The sequence below is a fragment of the Microcaecilia unicolor genome, chromosome 12 (assembly GCF_901765095.1).
Source record: "Microcaecilia unicolor chromosome 12, aMicUni1.1, whole genome shotgun sequence".
Classification (NCBI taxonomy): Eukaryota; Metazoa; Chordata; class Amphibia; order Gymnophiona; family Siphonopidae; genus Microcaecilia; species Microcaecilia unicolor.
The window spans coordinates 72,015,846-72,034,639 of NC_044042.1; the positions used below are offsets into that span (position 1 = coordinate 72,015,846).

The 18,794-nt window shown below is 45.9% G+C and overlaps 1 protein-coding gene across 2 annotated transcripts in view; it reads left to right on the top strand.

Annotated features, from left to right (window-relative positions):
- Window positions 1-18,794, top strand: part of WIPF2 (WAS/WASL interacting protein family member 2) — a 64,511-nt gene that overhangs the window by 36,241 nt on the left and 9,476 nt on the right. For both annotated transcript variants that reach the window (XM_030220734.1, XM_030220733.1), the window contains 6 exons: window positions 9,398-9,530; window positions 10,229-10,361; window positions 11,292-11,411; window positions 13,035-13,694; window positions 14,030-14,239; window positions 14,683-14,784. In XM_030220734.1, coding sequence (XP_030076594.1) covers window positions 9,468-9,530; window positions 10,229-10,361; window positions 11,292-11,411; window positions 13,035-13,694; window positions 14,030-14,239; window positions 14,683-14,784 — 1,288 coding nt within the window. In that variant the 5' untranslated portion in view covers window positions 9,398-9,467. The remainder of the gene's footprint in view (window positions 1-9,397; window positions 9,531-10,228; window positions 10,362-11,291; window positions 11,412-13,034; window positions 13,695-14,029; window positions 14,240-14,682; window positions 14,785-18,794) is intronic.

Below are 18,794 nucleotides of genomic sequence, written 5' to 3' on the forward strand. Positions count from 1 at the left end.
CTCCAGCTCCTACACCGGCCCCACAGCCTTTCCCGGCAAACACTCTGGACGAGCGCCTCCAAGCCATTCTTCCAGGTCTCCTGGAGGGGCTGCTACGTCAGTCTGTCCTGGTACCGGGGGTGCTTGTGCCCTCGGTACCGTTGATGGAAGCGGCAGCTGGTTCTGTGTCTGTGGTGCGTTCCCCGACGTCGCCTCGGCTGCCACCCAGGTCGACTCCCCGTTGACATCGCTGGAGGGAGCTTCATCACTGCCGGCATGGGAGTCAACTTCTCAACGTCGTCATCGAGGACGTGGTTCCGAGTTGAGACGGGCGCGGTTTCGGACTGCAGTTCATGAACTGTTGTCCGACACCGAGGAGGATGCTTCATGGGGAGAAGTGGAGGATCCCAGATATTTCTTTTCTGAGGAGTTTTGTGGTCTTCCTTCTGATCCCACTCCTTCGCCTGAAAGAAAGCTTTCTTCCCTGGAGAGTCTTTCTTTCTCCTCTTTTGTGCGGGAAATGTCTGTGGCTATTCCCTTCCCTGTGGTATCTGAGGATGAGCCCAGGGTCAAGATGTTCGAGGTCCTGGACTATCCTTCACCACCTAAGGAGTCGTCCACTGTTCCTCTGCATAATGTCCTTAAGCAGACATTGCTGAAGAACTGGACGAAACCACTCTCAAATCCCACCATCCCCAAGAAGGTTGAGTCCCAGTATCGAATCCATGGAGAGCCTGAGTTGATGAAGTCGTAGTTACCTCACGACTGTATGGTTGTGGATTCTACTGTCAAGAGAGCCAAATGTTCTAGAGATTTTGCCTCGGCGCCCCCGGGACGAGAATCTAGAACTCTGGACTCTTTTGGGAGGAAGGCCTATCAGTCCCATGCTCATGTCCAAGATTCAGTCGTACCAGCTCTACACAAGCATCCACATGCAGAACAATGTCAAGCAACTGGTGGACTCATCAGGTAGACATTTTTTCCGGGGAAGGCGGAATGCTCCCTATGCTTACAATAACTACTACTTATCATTTCTATAACGCTACTAGACGTATGCAGCGCTGTACACTTGAACATGAAGAGACAGTCCCTGCTTGACAAGCGTAGGTACAATCCACCTTTTCGACAGCCTTCTCAGGCTCAACCCCAGTGTGCTCATTCTCGTCAACAGCATGCACCCAGACAGGCCCCTGCAGCTCCCCAGCAAAAGCAAGGGACGGACTTTTGACTGGCTCCAGTTGAGCATAGCCGCTATCAGTGTCTGTGCCGGACGAGGGAGGTTAAAATTTTTTCACCACAGGTGGCCTCTCATAACCTCCGATTGGTGGGTTCTTCAAATAGTCCGGCTAGGATACTCCTTCAATTTGATTTCCATACCTCCAAGTTGCCCACCGGGAGCTCAGTCCTTCAGCTTCTAGCACAGGCAGGTACTTGCAGAGAAACTCTCCGCCCTTCTCAGCACCAGTGCGTTTGAGCCTGTTCCACCAGGGCAAGAAGGGCTGGGATTCTATTCCAGGTACTTCCTTGTGCAAAAGAAAACAGGGGGGGATGCGTCCCATCCTAGACCTAAGGGGCCTGAACAAATACCTGGTCCGAGAGAAGTTCAGGATGCTTTCCCTGGGCACCCTTCTTCCCATGATTCAGAAAAACGACTGGCTATGATCTGGACTTAAAGGATGCTTATACACACATCCCGATACTGCCAGCTCACAGGCAGTGTCTTCGATTCCGTTTGGGAACGCAGCACTTTCAGTACTGTGTGCTGCCCTTTGGTCTCGTTTCTGCGCCCAGGGTGTTTACCAAATGCCTGGCGGTAGTTGCAGCGTCGCTACGCAGACTGGGAGTGCATGTGTTCCCTTATCTCGACGATTGGCTGGTGAAGAACACTTCAGAGGCAGGAGCTTTACAGTCTATGCAGATGACTATTCAACTCCTGGAGCTACTGGGGTTTGTCATAAATTACCCAAAGTCCTATCTTCTTCCAGTTCAGAAACTAGAATTCATAGGAGCTCTGCTGGATTCACAGACGGCTCATGCCTATCTTCCAGAGGCGAGGGCGGACAACCTTCTGGCTCTTGTTTCCTTGGCCAGAGTGTCTCAGCAGATCACAGCTCGGCAGATGTTGAGACTGCTAGGCCATATGGCCTCCACAGTCCATGTGACTCCCATGGCCCGTCTTCACATGCGATCAGCTCAATGGACCCTAGCTTCCCAGTGGTTTCAGGCCGCAGGGGATCTAGAGGATGCAATCCAGCTACTCACCGACTTTCGTCATTCCCTTCAGTGGTGGACAATTCAATCCAATTTGACTTTGGGACGTCCCTTCCAAATTCATCAGCAGCAAAAAGTGCTGACAACGGATGCATCTCTCCTGGGGTGGGGAGCCCATGTAGACGGGCTTCACACTCAAGGAGCTTGGTCCCTCCATGAATCAGGTCTTCAGATCAATCTCCTGGAGTTGCGAGCGATCTGGAACGCTCTAAAGGCTTTCAGAGATCGGCTGTCCAATCAAATTATTCAAATTGAGACAGACAGTCAGGTTGCCATGTACTGCGTCAACAAGCAGGAGGGCACCGGATCTCGCCTCCTGTGTCGGGAAGCCGTCCAGATGTGGCTATGGGCTCGTGCCCACGGCATGTTTCTCCAAGCCACGTATCTGGCAGGCGTAAGTAACAGTCTGGCTGACAGGTTGAGCAGGATTATGCAACCTCACGAGTGGTCGCTCAACTAGGGCGTGGTACGCAAGATCTTCCGAACGTGGGGCACCCCCTCAGTGGATCTTTTTGCCACTCAGGCCCAGATGCACTAAACTTTAACGACCCTCTAACGAAGAATTTTTGAACCGTGGCATGCATTAAAGGCCATTTTCCGACCACGGTAGCAGAAAATGAAAACGGAATGCAGATGAGCAAATTGTGTAGAAACCCCATAGAAACGAGATGCATCAAAGTTTTCCGACTACCCTAACGCAGGAAAAGTGCCGGAAAGCTAACTACAGGTCTGTACTTGTCGTTAGGGCTATCCGACTGAAAACTGTAATGTAAAAAACAAAAAAAAGCAGGGGGGGGGGGGGGGAAACGCGCGTCAGGGGCGTCTTTTATTGACGTCCGAGGTCACTGCTGCTCCCTGCTCCCCCTGTATCACAATAAAACTGAAAAAAAAAGTTCTGGAGGGGGCAAATGCGCTCGTCAGGAGTGTCCTTTAATGACGTCCTTGCCCCCCCCCCCCCCCACCCGTGGTCGCCGCTGCTGCTCCCCGCTTCCTCCGCCAGCATTAAATAAAGAAAACAAAAATCAAAGCTTCGGCCCCCCTCCCTTCCTGTCTCAACTCTTTCTTTCCCCACACAGCTCTCCCTCCCGCCATCCTCCACCCCCGTGCCCCCCTGAGATCGTCCCCGCCGCTCCCCCCCTCCTCTGGGCCCCCCCCCCCCGCATTACTGGGCCCGTGCAGCGCCTCTCACCTCTGTATGAAGGCGTTGCACGGGCAAGAAGACCAGATCGCTGCAGTCTTCAGGACGTCTCTCTCCTTCGTCTTCCCTGACGGGGCCAGGTCAGGGAAGACAAAGGAGAGAGACGTCCTGAAGACTGCAGCGATCTGGTCGTCTTGCCCGTGCAGCGCCTTCATACAGAGGTGAGAGGCGCTGCACGTGCCCGGTAATGCGGGGGGGGGGGGCCCGGAGGAGGGGGGAGCGGCGGCGACGATCTCAGGGGGGCCGGCGGGGCACGAGGGTGGCGGGAGGCGGAGCTGTGTGGGGAAAGAAAGAGTTGAGAGACAGGAAGGGAGGGGGGTCGAAGCTTTGATTTTTGTTTTCTTTTATTTAATGCTGGTGGAGGAATCGGGGAGCAGCAGCTGCGACCGCGGGGGGGGGGGGGGGGGGGGGGTTGGTGGCAAGGCCGTCCATACAGGACGCTTTTGACGAGTGCCTTTGCCCCCTCCCGATCCACGTGTTTGTGTTTTGGGGTTTTTTTTTTTGGTCTTTTGATGTTTCTGGCATGCGCAGACTAGGCATAATCAGACTAGTGTCGGATGCTTTTCTCCTTCATTGGGGGAAGGGTCTTCTGTATGCATATCCTTCCATACCTCTGGTGGGGAAGACTTTGTTGAAACTCAAGCAAGACTGCGGAACCATGATTCTGATAGCTCCTTTTTGGCCGCGTCAGATCTGGTTCCTTCTTCTTCTGGAGTTGTCCTCCGAAGAACCGTGGAGATTGGAGTGTTTTCCAACCCTCATTACTCAGAATGAGGGGGTGCTTCTGCATCCCAACCTCCAGTCTCTGACTCTCACGGCCTGGATGTTGAGGGCGTAGACTTTGTTTCCTTGGGTTTTTCTTGAGGGTGTCTCCTGAGTTTTACTTGCTTCCAGGAAAGATTCCACTAAGAAGAGTTACTCTTTCAAATGGAGGAGGTTTGCCGTCTGGTGTGACAGCAAGGCCCTAGATCCTCGCTCTTGTCCTACACAGAACCTGCTTGAATACCTTCTACATTTATCAGAGTCTGGTCTCAAGACCAACTCCGTAAGGGTTCACCTTAGTGCAATTAGTGCTTATCATCAACGTGTAGAGGGTAAGCCTATCTCTAGACAGCCTTTAGTTGTTCGCTTCATGAGGGGTTTGCTTTTGTCAAAGCCCCCTGTCAAACCTCCACCAGTGTCATGGGATCTCAACGTCGTTCTCAGCCAGCTGATGAAACCTCCTTTTGAGCCACTGAATTCCTGCCATCTGAAGTACTTGACCTGGAAGGTCATTTTCTTGGTGGCAGTTACTTCAGCTCGTAGAGTCAGTGAGCTTCAGTCCTTGGTAGCCCATGCTCCTTATACTAAATTTCATCATAACAGAGTAGTTCTCCACTCACCCTAAGTTCCTGCTGAAGGTGGTGTCTGAGTTCAATCTGAACCAGTCAATTGTCTTGCCAACATTTTTTCCCTGTCCTCATACCCGCCCTGCTGAACGTCAATTGCATACATTGGACTGCAAGAGAGCATTGGCCTTCTATGTGGAGCGGACAAGCCCCTTCAGACAGTCCGCTCAAATGTTTGTTTCTTTCGATCCCAACAGAAGTAGAGTTGCTGTCGGGAAACGCACCATTTCCAATTGGCTAGCAGATTGCATTTCCTTCACTTATGCCCAGGCTGGGCTGACTCTTGAGGGTCATGTCACGGCTCATAATGTTCGAGCCATGGCAGCGTCAGTGGCCCACTTGAAGTCAGCCACTATTGAAGAGATTTGCAAGGCTGCGACGTGGTCATCAATCCACACATTCACATCTCACTACTGCCTTCAGCAGGATACCCGATTAAACAGTCGGTTTGGGCAGTCGGTTCTGCAGAATCTGTTCAGGGTTTAGAATCCAACTCCACCCCCCTAGGCCCATTTTTGTTCTGTTCCAGGCTGCACTCTCAGTTAGATGTTTTCTTCGTAGGTCAATCCTTGTTATGTCCTCGCCGTTGCGAGGCCCAATTGACCTTTCTTTGTTGTTTTGAGTGAGCCTGGGGGCTACGGATACCCCATCAGTGAGAACAAGCAGCCTGCTTGTCCTCAGAGAAAATGAAGATACATTCTCCGAGGACAGTAGGCTGGCTGATCTCACATACCCGCCCGCCTCCCCTTTGGAGTTGTCTTTTCCTTCTTTGCTTGGTTATCAAACTGACGGGACTCTTGCGCGACGGGCAGGAAGTGGATGACCGCGCATGCGAGGTGCTCGCGCGCTCGAAGGCTCTAGCAACCTTCTGTTGCTAGGAAGATTTTCCGGTCATCGGGGGCTGTCGTGGATGTCACCCATCAGTGAGAACAATCAGCCTGCTGTCCTCGGAGAATATCTGCTACAGGTATGTATCGTCATTTTACCACATCCTTTGGCAATGAGTTCCAAAGCTATTGGTTGAGTGAAAAAATATTTCCTCCTATTTGTTTTAAAAGTATTTTCATGTAATTTCATTGAGCGTCCTCTGGTCTTTGTACTTCTTGAAAGAGTGAAAACTCAATTCACTTTTACCTGTTCTACATCACTCATGATTTTGTAGTCCTCAATCATATCCCCTCTCAGCCATCTCTTTTCCAAGCTGAAGAGCCATAACCTCCTTAGCCTTTCCTGATATGAGAGGTGTTCCATCCCCTTTATCATTTTGGCCACTCTTCTTTCAACCTTTTCTAATTCCGCTATATCTTTTTGAGATATGGCGGTCAGATTTGAACGCAGTACTCGAGGAGAGGTTGCACCGTGGAGTGATACAGAGGCATTATAATATTCTTGGTCTTATTTACCATCCCTTTCCTAATAATTCCCAGCATCCTGTTTGCTTTTTTGACCCCTGCTGCACACTGGGCAAAAGATTTCATCTTCACATCACCCCCAAGCCCTTCTTCCTTAAGCACAAACAATAATTAAAGAATTTAAAGAGTTTGTTAGCTTTAATATCGGAGCAATTCTATCACTTTGGGGCTCCCTTTGAGCTTGGTTTAGTTAGGTTTTGTGTGTGTGACCTGCTTATGTTCACTCCTGGAGGAATGTGGAAGGTATTTGGTTACACCCTATGATAAGCGTACAATTCCATATTGCTTGCGGGAGTGCTTCCTGCTGGGTCACTGAGTAGTTTGTTTCAGGGCTGGGAGTATTTAAGTGGTCTTTTATTTACCATCTAGTAAGGTTTGGTATTGTTAAGCTCCTGTGGTGTATGTATTAAACAGTAGCTGCCCTGTGAGTCTAAGGCATTCTGGCACTGGGATGTGCCTCTCATATTTTTCTTTCTTCACAATAATGCGATCTTCCAGTTTTTCAAAATAAGAGCATTTTCAAAACCATTTGGGTAGTCGAAAAGGTGTTGTGGAACACTACATGCTTGCAGGTTTTCCCTGGGATGAGGGTGAGGCTAGGGGATCATGTAGCGCTTCATTTTCAAAAGTACTTAAAATTTAGCCAGAAAAGGTTCCTGCACAGAAAGCAGGTGCAAATCTCTGCAGTTAACTTTCTTCCTGGGCAGTTTTTAGAGGAACCATATGTGCATATGCTCCCTTTAAGAGCTAGTGAAAAAAATCAAGGGGATAAAAGTATTTGTGGATTTTGTACCAGTTTGCACAGTTCTGAATATCACGCTGAAAGTGTCTTTTCCATCACTACTACAGTCCGGTCAAGAAATGTTACTGACCAATTTTCCTTAAAAGACCTCTTCATGATGGTTGGGCCCTGTCATTCCTCTGATCCTTCAGTTGTCCAGCAGGCCCGTGTGCTCAGCAGCTGCTTTGCAGTATGTACTGGCCTTCCCCTTACTGGTTGGCTGGAAAGTACTTGAATGTAACAGGAAGGACCAAGATGCTATTCCACATGCACAGCAGTATTTTAGTTCCTCATGTATTTATTTTTTTAATGAGTCCTGTTGATCTGGAAAGTAAGAGGTGGATGATTTTGCTTTTGCCCAGTATTCTGGCATGCCTGGGCCAGTGTACTTAAGAGTTGATCACGGAAGTGCAGCAGATTGCCAGTAAGTCTTGGGTGGGGCAAGGTATTTCTTTTCCATCTCACTTGTGTTTTCAACCAGTTTCCTTGAGGTATAACTTGTCAGGAAGGGAGACAGGAAAGAGTAATTTCATCTGATTCTCTTTTTGCGTAAATCTAAGGCCAAGTAGTCAGGATCCCGTGAGTAACATTCTAATCGCACTTGACATGATGGCCAATGTTTTGCTCTCTTGTTAATGTTTATAGGATTTCTTTGAGGTGCCCTCTCACATGGAGGAGAGGAGTGGAGGTCTTGATTATTTGTGTTGGAAGTAAGTAAGATGCTGTCTGATTTTTATTAATCCGGATATATAGAAGGGTGTGACACATTCAGAACTGACCTGATCTTTGGCAAAGATAGACAAGCATGTCTGTCGGAGATGAAAGTGAAAGTAAAAACAATGGCTCTGTAGCTTAGGCAGGCCTCACCCATTTCTCTGGTGGTAAATACCAGACTGGTATGTTAGAGGCCATGGGGTTACATCCTGAGTAGGCTGAAGGAAAAGAAAAATAATGGTTCCCTAGGATGTCTTTTTTGAATAGGAGGCACAATCTTAGCGAATGGGAAATGGATTGATTGTATGATGGTAGATAAGATTCTGTTGGTTGTGATATTTGTTGTTTAAAGATATAGATGGTGGACACTGAGACCAACAAACTAACCCAGGTGTGGCAGCCCTGTCTGATTTATAAGAGCCTGACCACTGGTGGAAGAGTTAAGGGATGAATTGAGTCTCGTGTATTTATAACTTTTGCACTAATTTGCCCCAGCTGAGAAAATCAGCCTGGTGCTTGTTCAGGGTCCAAACCGGCCTTCTAGACTTCCCCCTAGAGCAGGTAAAATCCGTTTCAGAAGTGAATCTGTCAATTTCTTGGCATTCTGATCTCATTAGATACCAAAGACACAATATTTCAGATTTGTGTAGTTTTGCGGTTCCAGCAATTACTCTAAGCAAAATGAATTGAGGGTAAATCAGTTCTTTAATTATTTTTTAAAGAATTGACAGGCCTATGTCCTTCCCTTATTCAGACCTGTTTTGTTCTGGTTCATTTGCTTCTTGGACTCTGGTCCTGGCTGTTAGCATTGGATAGGTGTTTTTAAGGATTAAGCCTGAGTTCTCAACACCCTCCTCTTCCCAGTGCCAGAAGCAGGGGCATTGCCAGACACCCAATTTTGGGCAGGCCTGACAATCCTGCCCCTCCCCTCAAGTGATTGGGGGGGGTCACATAAATCCATTCCCCCAATCCCCCCCCAATAACTTTAAATATTTAGGTTTTCGCTGGCAGTTAGTAGCAACTCATTTTTGTTTGTGCCAACTCCGATCCTTCCCTCTGATGCATCCTGGTTCCGCAAACAGGAAGTTGGGTCAGAGGGAAGGCTCGGGCTGGCGTGAGCAGGAAGAATGTGTTCTTCACCAGCAACGAGTAACTAAAGGATTTAAAGGTACTGGGGAGTAGATTTAATTGACCCCCCCCCCCCCCTCGGCCCAATTTCCTGTAGGGAGAGATGCCAGGACTCTTCAGCTGGCGGGCCTTGGGGGATCCCCACCAGCCACATCGCTGCTGTGCCATCGCTGGGTGGGCCTGAGTCCTAAGTGGGTGGACCTCTGCCCACCTTGGCCCTCCTGTGTGACCAGAAGCCATCAGAGACCAATTGGCATTTCTTCCTAACTCCATAGCGTCAAATAAAGGAAGGTTGGAAAGAGCTTTGCTGGACACTGGCTCTTTCTTGTAGACTCCTGAATGCACACCATGTTTAGTATTTTCAGTGCACCCATTTGTGATTATACAGGCCTAGGGGGAGTGGAGTGTTGAGGAACCTGTACAGCTATTTGTTCCACTCTGGTCTTTCTATCTCTCGTAATTCCTATTACATAACAGCAAACAAACTTTAAGAGTGTAAGACGCTTTGTTTATCTTTTGTTCCAAGGTTCATGAGTGACTTAACCTCTCCAAAACCAAACGGAAAGACATCTGAGCCAGTGGGGAGTGGATAAAAGATGCCAATTCCGCCTCCCCCACCTCCCCCACCTGGGCCACCACCACCTCCAACCTTCAGCCAGGTAAAAGCTAATTGAGCTTCAACTTTGACATTGGCTCTCTGGGAATGTGACATTCCTGTGAGGCTTAGAGAGAAGCTTGGATTTTGTTTTGTTGTTTCTATAGTGGTGGAGATGTGCAGCCCCATTTTGGAAAGGGAGTTGAAGTCAGAATCAAGACATTCAAGTTAGGACATCTCAAATTTCACCAGTATTTCAGAATAGAATCTGCTAATTATAGTGCGTGTTCTAAAATACAGGAAGAAATAAACACTTATGTACAGCATAAACATTCTTATTAGAGAAATAAATGTTGAAAATTTCAGTGAGTTGAAACCCAGCAAATAAATTGTAAAGAGCTGTTTGCCAAAACCTAAACTTGGTAGCAGATGTGAATCCTGACGTTGATCTGTTAGGACATCCACGTTTATTCCCCTTTTGAAATGAGGAATAAACATGTATCTTCTAGGCACACTCTAGTCCTGTCCAGAACAGGTCCAGACCACACTCCCTTGCCATTTGCATGCACTTGGGTTCTCCCCTGGCTTTGTAAAATGGGAGCTTAGACATTTATGCAAGATAAACTTTTAAGTGTCAGTTTATGCGAATAGCCCTTCTAAAATGAATACCTAAATAAATAAAGGCTCAAACTATAGAGCAGAAATCCAAGGAGCACATATCTCTCTCTTCATTTTGCTTCTGTCCATTTCTTTCTTCTCCAGGCAAACACCGAGCCACCCAAGCTAAGCCGGGATGAGCAGCGTGGCCGTGGGGCTCTGCTGAATGATATCTGCAAAGGAGCGAAGTTGAATAAAGTGACCAGTGTTAACGATAGGAGTGCCCCCATCTTGGAGAGTGAGTGAGCAAGCTTTGGGGATAGGGGAAGGTGTCTCTGCTAGAGGGCTGTGATCCTGAATGAAACAGAAGTTAGGGATGTCACAATTTAGCACCGATTGATCCTGTAGGAGAATGCCTATGGGGGGCTAGTATCTTTGTTAAAAATTGTCCCCCCCCCCCCTCCCCCCCATTATACTGTGGCAGTGATCCTGGTACCTGGAGCCTGCTGTAGTTTTCTCAGGTGGAAGTGGGTACATGGAGGGCTAGGCACCTGGTAACACTGACCTACCAAATGACCCCGCAGGCCTCTGAATGCATGGCCAGCTCCTTTTCCAGCTGTGGACATTATTTCAGTAAACCACTGTTGATCATTTACAAACTGTCTTGCTCTTTTTTGGGGAATGCAGGATTTTGCAGCATTAGAGGATAGTGTAGCTCTTTTTCACTTAAGTTTCACATGAAACTTAAAAGGATTACAGAGGCTGTACAAGTTTGAGATAAATGCGCCTATCAGGTATGCAGACTTCTGAAACAGGCATTGTTTTGCTGAAACACAGCTCCATTTCAAGTCTGACTTCATTTACCTCCTTTATTTTATATTCAATACATTTTGACACTTGATCTCTGGGCCTTTTTGTGCATTGGATGTCCTTCGGTCCCCTAAAATCTAGACATTGGTTTTGCTACCACATTCTAGGGTGAGAACTGAGTAATTAGAAATGTGTTTGAGAGGAACTCCAGTGGCCTTCGAATTAACAGTTACTCAGTTTTCAATGGAGTCCCTAGTGTGTGGACTGCAGGCATCTTTGGTTTAAAAGAGCCAAAGTCTGCGATCAGCACATCACTTATGGAGGAGTGTGGCTATGGACATATCTGGTCATGCAGGGAACCAGCATGCAAGTTGGGGCTGGAGACAGAACTTGTATGAACAAAATCGATCTCTTTCAGAACCCAAAGGAGGCAGCAGTGGTGGATTTAACGTCGGTTCAGGAGCCTTACAACCAAAGGGTGGTCTCTTCCAAGGTGGCGTCCCAAAGCTCAGACCAGTAGGAGGCAAGGATAATGCAGGTAAGCAGCAGTTTGTGAAGAGAGTTCTGAGCTGCAGCAATAAGGGAATTAAATGGGAATGGGACGATTTACTGCCTTTCTGTGATTTTTGCAACTACATTCAGAGTGGTTTACATAGTATATACAGGTACTTATTTGTACCTGGGGCAATGGAGGGTTAAGTGACTTGCCCAGAGTCACAAGGAGCTGCAGTGGGAATCGAACCCAGTTCCCCAGGATCAAAGTCTGCTGCACTAACCACAAGGCTACTCTTCCACTCCCAATAGGGGTGGGGCCTGGTATCCGAGTGTCATGTTAGGATTCTGTGCTCCTGAATAGGAGAATGCTGAGTTTGAAAGTGTAATGTGCACTCCCTGACAGATGTTTGCAGCCCCAGCAACTTTTCGTCAAGGCTGTGTCGCATCCCACTGCTGTGATTGGTGTTCAGTTAGAGATCTGTTACATTGGTATTACTGTTCTGGCACAAGGGAACCCAGCTGCATCCCAAAATGGAAATAAAATGTGTGACATGTAAGCTCTCATTTTGTGAACCACAAATCTCAAATCAAGAGGAATGAAGTGATCCACACTATACTATTCTCAAATGAACTCCACTGTATTAGTGCTGAAAAATTCTTAATGACAGGCAATTGTGATTTACATTCTTAAATAAACAAGGAGGAAATAAAGCCTCAGAACTATAGCAGGTGTTAGCTCTCAATCATCAGCTTTTCAGAAAACATCCCCTTCTTCATTTATTATTATTTCAAAACTCTTGCACTTCTTATGTATAAATGTTCGTTTTAAATTTTTTACTTAGGTTCAGTTCAGTGTCAAACTGGTCACCCAGATGCTGGCCACCGTTTCGTGGTGCCTTCTCCCACTGCTTCAGGTGGAATGACCTTAATGTAAATTCACAGGTTCACATCCGACCTTCACACTATTTCTCATTTTGTTGCAGCAGAGTCCCAGCTCCATCTAATCTGCCACTTTCTCCTACCTGTGGCAATACCCCCCCCCCCCCCACCCAAGTGCCTAGTGATCCTTTGTGCTTATCTGGATCTTTCAGGCTTATCTCAGACTTCACCTCCCCCTGCAGCTAAGAATCCTCTGTGCTTATCCCAAGCATTTCAGAACTCTGATGTTGTCTGAGAGGTGGTTTCTTATATTGAAGTTCTAGAGCTATAGTCCGCTATTGCTAATTGATATCAGTGCTCAGGAGCCAACAAGTATGGGAAAGAGAACAATGCAAGACTGATATTTTGGCCTTTTAATATTCTTTCCATTTGCAAGGTGTTTCCAGTTTCAAGGTTAACACAGGTCAAATGAAGAAGGGCTAAGGAGCTTGTGTTGGGCTGAATATGGGAAACTTGTGGAAGACTACACAGAGTGGATGAACCAGTATTATCTTTGGATAATTATGTTTTTTTGATAGTCACTTACAGCTGCAGGGAGTCCTGTAACTTTAACATGTCCCTTTTCTTATCATGTTAATGGAGTTTTGAGCTACTGGCATATGAATCAAGCATTGTCCTGTTTCTAGGTATCTGCTGTTGTACAGGGAAAAACATGTTTCTCTGCTAACTTCATGTCCTAAATGCTACTGGTGATGAAATAACTGTTTCAGTTTTCTGTGTCCTAAAGAAAGCCCAGCAGGTAAAGCCCTTCAGCTCCCTGGCACTAGGTCCGCAGCACCAAAGCCTCCAGTGCAGACCAGCAGCACCCGACCTCACGATGATTCCGATAACAGTCAAGCTTCACCTCCTGAGCTTCCACGAACGCAGCGACCCTCACTGCCTGACCTTTCCCGGCCCAACACGGCCAGCAGCCCTGGCATGAAACACAGCTCTTCTGCTCCTCCACCACCGCCTCCTGGGAGACGTGGCAATGCACCTCCTGCACCTCCACCTGCACACAGCACTAAGATGCCATCTTATAACCGAGAGAAGCCACTGCCACCAACTCCTGGACAGAGAGCACTATCCAGCAGGGATGGACCACCAGCTCCACCTCCTGTAAAGCCACCTCCATCTCCAATCAATGCCAGGACAGGCCCAAACACACAGAATCAGCCTTTGCCACCTCCTCCCCCTCCGTATCGGCAGCCTCCTGGTGCCCTCAATGGTTCATCTAGCCCCACTAATGAGTCTGTGCCAGAGTTGCCTCAGAGAAACAATTCTTTACACATAAAGACACAGGGACCTGTCCGAGGACTGGCTCCTCCCCCTCCACATCTGGCTTCACCATCTTCGCAAATCAGTAGACCCCCTCCGCCAGCCCGAGACCCTCCAGGCCGTGGCTCAGGTAAGATTTCAAAGCAGTTCTCTCTGTTGGCAGACAAAAAACATTCAAATATCTTATGTTATCTTGTTCCAGAGATCCAAAAGAGCTTTTCTATATATTAATGCTGCTTTTTCTTTAGAGTCCCACCATTATTATTTCTCTCTCTGTCCAGCAAATTTACCTAATGCTCTGGATTGAATGAATACCAGTTGGTATTAGCAAGCAAACATTTCTTTTGTGCTTGCCTCTATGCACAGCCTTGTTAAGGGGGAGCTCTGTAGCAAGAAGTTCAGTCTGCATAGAAGCTCTTGCTGTCTCCTCAGTTTTGAAATGACTCTGATCTTCCTGTGTTGCAGCTCCAGCTCCTCCACCACCAATGGTACGAAATGGCGGCCGGGATGCTCCTCCCCCACCTCCACCATACAGAATGCATGGGACCTGCGATACCTCAAGCAGAGCGAAACCCCCATTACCCCCATCCAGGACACCAGCTGGACCACCCCCTCCCCCTCCACCTATAAGGAATGGACATAGAGACCCAGTATCTGCAGTCAGATCATTCTTAGGTGAGTAGTAATGTTGTGGAAAGACTAGAATTCATGATTCCCAGTTTTGTCAAATATTAGTGTTGAGGATGGGAAGTTGCTTGATATTGTTTTGGAGTCTCCTTCCCTGTGTTTTAGAACTGCTGGATTTAACTTTTGCAGACTTGTACTCATTTAAACATGGCAGGCACCTTCAGCAGGTATAGTGCTATCGAAACCATAGAGATGAATTTAGTTATACTTCCCTGTAGGTGCAAAGGAATGACATCTTCCCCACTGTTTAACCTGAAAGAACCCTTAATTTTTTTTTTCTTCCTAGAACTGCAGCCACCTCCCAGTTAATTAGCAAATACCCTCTTTGGCTCTGTGCTTTCTTGTGACCCATGCTCTGCTGTGCCCCTGCTAACTCGTAAACCAAACAAGAAATCTGTTTAAATACTTGCCATTTATGTCTTCTTCTTTAGATGATTTTGAATCAAAATATTCTTTCCACTCTGTTGAGGACTTTCCAGCCCCAGAGGAATACAAACCTTTTCAGAAAATTTATCCTAGCAAAACTGACAGAGGTAAGACCTGGCATGATGTCACTTGGAACCTAATAGTGGCTGCTTTTGGGCAGACTGTAGTGAATTCAAGGACAACATGTAGCCAAAGAAAACACTTTCTCAATACTTGGGATGTGTGTAAGTACCTCTTGGTACAGGGTAGGAGCTTTAAATGGGAGCAGCCTAGTGGTCAGAGAACCAGATTATGAACCAGGGAAGCTAGGGTTCAAATTCCAGTGCTTCCACTGGAACCCTTTGTGATCTTGGACAAGACATTTTACCATCCATTTCCTTGGCTACAACTTACATTATAGACCTATTTTGGCAGGGAAATAACTCATCTATCTGAATGCAGCTAATCTTGAGCGCAGATTTGGAAAAGGTAATTTCAGTCCAAATGTGTGACTACAATATGGCTACTGATGGGGTGAAAGGAAGCTGTGGCTGCACTCCTCTGCTGTCTTTGGAGAACCCCCTTTATTGTTAAGCAGCTTTGCTTAATGAACCATTGCAATATACCAAAGTTCCAAATTAGAAAACCAAGAAAGCATGTGAGATAATTAAGCTCAGAACAATTGGTGATAGAATTTGAACGTATTTTTTTTCATTTTTCATAGCTATACTACTACTTATCATTTCTTTAGCGCTACTAGATGTACGCAGCGCTGTACACTTGAACATGAAGAGACAGTCCCTGCTCGACAGAGCTTACAATCTAATTAGGACAGACAGGACAAACGAGATAAAGGAATATTAAAGTGAGGATGATAATGATAAAAAAAGCTGTACTTAAATACACCTAGAAACGTAGGCTTTATGATGTTTAGCTGCTTTATTTTTCTATCTAGTCTTCCTGTTCACATCAACAACTAAACTTTATAATCTCTTGCTTTCCCTCAGAAATCCTGTGTGCTTGTCTCATGCTTTCTAGAATTCAGATACCATACTCACTTCTACTACCTTCACTAGGAAACTGCTCCATGCATCCACCACCTTTTCAGTAAACAAATATTTCCTTAGATTATGTTTGGGCCTATCCCCTTCAATCCTTATCCTATGATCCCTCATTTCAGAGCTTCCTTTTTGTTGAAAGATGCCTGTCTCCTCTGCATTTTACTATGGATGTATTTAAATGTCTCTACCATGCGGCCCATCTTTCATTTCTCTTCCAAAGTATGGTGAAATTTCCAATTAATTGCCTTTCCTTGAGTCCTAATAAACTAGTCCAGACCAATGAACCTGACCAGCAGATAGAAGTAGAGAAAACAGACAAGTTCTGGTGACATCATAGCAAGTCTAACAAATCCTGCGATAACGGCCAACTAATACCTCAGAGGTCCTCTGAAACATCAAAAGGAAACAAAAACAATAAAAGCAATATGTGACTTTCTGGATCTGACTTCGTTTTGAAGTTGAGTTCTTGAGAGACAGAATGCAGCATGGGCCTGCCGCCAACAAGTGCAGGCAAGCAAAACCTGGGACAGCTAGTCTTCCCACTAAGACTGGGAGAAATGGAGGCTGAAGAACTTTGATCCCCTGCAAGAACTGAGTGATGTCAGGTAAGGCTATCAGGGACCTGCCCCTGAGAGGGCTCCAAAAGCAGGCCAAAGACACATCTGAACCTTGAGGGAGTTCAGACCTTGATAAAACCCTCTTGGAGAAAGAAAGACATTGGCTTTCCAGGGGGAGAGGGGCTCCCACCCACACCAGGCCACAAAGGCCCTCCAGACCCTCTAAATTTCTGTGCCTGAAGCAAGGTGTCCACTACTCACCGTGGGTAGCCTTTACAGCTTAGACGATGCCTGTCAAGGGCCATGCTGTAAGCCAGAGGGGATAGTCTATAGTTTATTGAAACTTGCTAAACCTCTTTAACTGGGCAGGACAAAGTGGTGTACAATGTACAAGACACATAGGAGGAAGGAAAGAACTCCATTTTTCAACAGGAAAGAATAAAGCATTCACACAACACAGACTAGAAGAACAAAATAGCAGGGACATAGGTTGTAGTGGGAAGATAGTATTGACAAAAAATCAGGAAGGGAAGGGCAGGCGGCAAATTTTATGTGTCTGGGACTCCAAAAGCTTGTATAAAGAGCCAGGTTTTGAGCTCTGTCTTTAACTGTTTAAATGAGGTATTACAGCGTAGTGAAAGTGGGAGGTTATTCCAGACGTGTGGCAAAAGAAAAAAAACACAATTTCTAGTTGATTCAAGATACGTGAATTTTGGGCTTGTAAGAATCAAACGGTGGTCGTTAATTGAACAAAGAACTCGAGTGGGGGAATATGGTATTGTTAAAGATGATAAGTAATCTGGGAGACCTATACAAAAAGCCTTAAATGTCAATACTGCAACCTTGTAGATGATTTGTTGATGAAAAGGATAGGGAGAAAGTGCTGACAATATCATCAGTAAGGTACCAGGGGTAGAACTATATTAGATAGGACAGCGGGGGCGGGCAAATATAGAAGGGATATGTTGCGTTCACATCCAGCTCGTACAAAGCAGGTGATCAGGTATAAGTGTCTGAGAGTAGGAACGTTTTGAGATTGGCTTTGAATTTTTGAAGGGATGGCTGTAGTCTAAGATGTATAGGGAGCATGTTCCAGAGTTTAGGTCTTTGTACCAAAAACATCGAACTATGAGTGGTGTCTAATAATATCTCCTTGAAGGAGGGAACAATAAATCTATTTTGGTGTGAAGATCTAAGAGCTCTTGATGGAGAGTAAGGGGTCAGAAACCTAGAGAAATAGGATGGTTCACCAGAATGATATATTTTAAATACTAGAAATAGGATTTTGTAGGTAATACGGTGAGAAATGGGTAGCCAATGAGCCTCTTTGAGGAGTGGGGCAACATGATTGTATTTGCAATGACCAGTGATTTAATGGCAATATTTTTAATAACTTGTAGTCGTTTACGATCTTTAATCTTGATTCCTTGGTATAGAGCATTGCAGTAATCTAACTGGCTAATAGTGAGGGAATGAATAAGCATGTTCAGAGCTGAGGAATGTAGTAATGAGCATATTGAGCTAATCATATGGAGTTAATGACCACCAAAATTTGTGGAGTAAAACTAAGGGTGGAGTCTAGGATTATTCCCAGGACATGAACGGTGGCCACCAGAGCGACTGGAGTGGCACAAAGTAGAATAGGGGAAGCCAAGGATTTTTCCCAATTTTTCTTGAAGAGGAGAGGGTCTTTTATTCCTTTGGATTAAGGATGTTTATTATTTTTTAACTATTCTGTTAGTCATATTAATTTGGTGTTTATAGTATGGATTTGTACCAAATCTGTGGGTTCTAGGGTGCAGAGGACCTGAATGTTATCTGTGTAGACATAGGTTGTGAAATCTAAGGTTTGCAACAGTGTCAATAACGGAGCTATGAATATATTAAAAAGAATGGTGGCAAAGAATAGAGCCCTGTGGAACACCTGAGGAGGGGAGATATGGTGAACAGTTGATGGTTGTACCCACAACTGTGCAGGAGTGATCATTATGATAAGAAGTGAACCAGGCAAGGACTGAGCGTTTGAGCCATATTTGATAAAGTCTATGAAGCAGAGCAGTGTGATCAATAAGGTCAAATACAGCAGTAAGACTGATAGAATGGAGAACAGATTTGGTCTAGTCGAAGTGGTAATAAATGTATGTGGTGATACCAAGCGGCATTGTCTCAGTACTGTGATTGCGCCTAAAGCCGGTCTGATGTGGATTTCACATATTAATTAATTTATTTATTGGGATTTATTCACCATCTTTGTGAAGATATTCACCCAAGATGGTGTACAGCAGGTACAGTGTAACCTAAAATTTACAATTTTGTTAACAGCATAACAATAGTAAAATAACCAAGAATAAACATAAATACAATAAGTGAGGTAAACTTAAAAACAGTGAATTGAAACCTAATAATAGAACTACCGTGAAACAGTATCAAAAATATGCACATTTAACAGCACTGGAATTCAAATAGCAGAGATATAATATAGTGTTAGCATAATACTAATCATACACCTAATAAGCATGC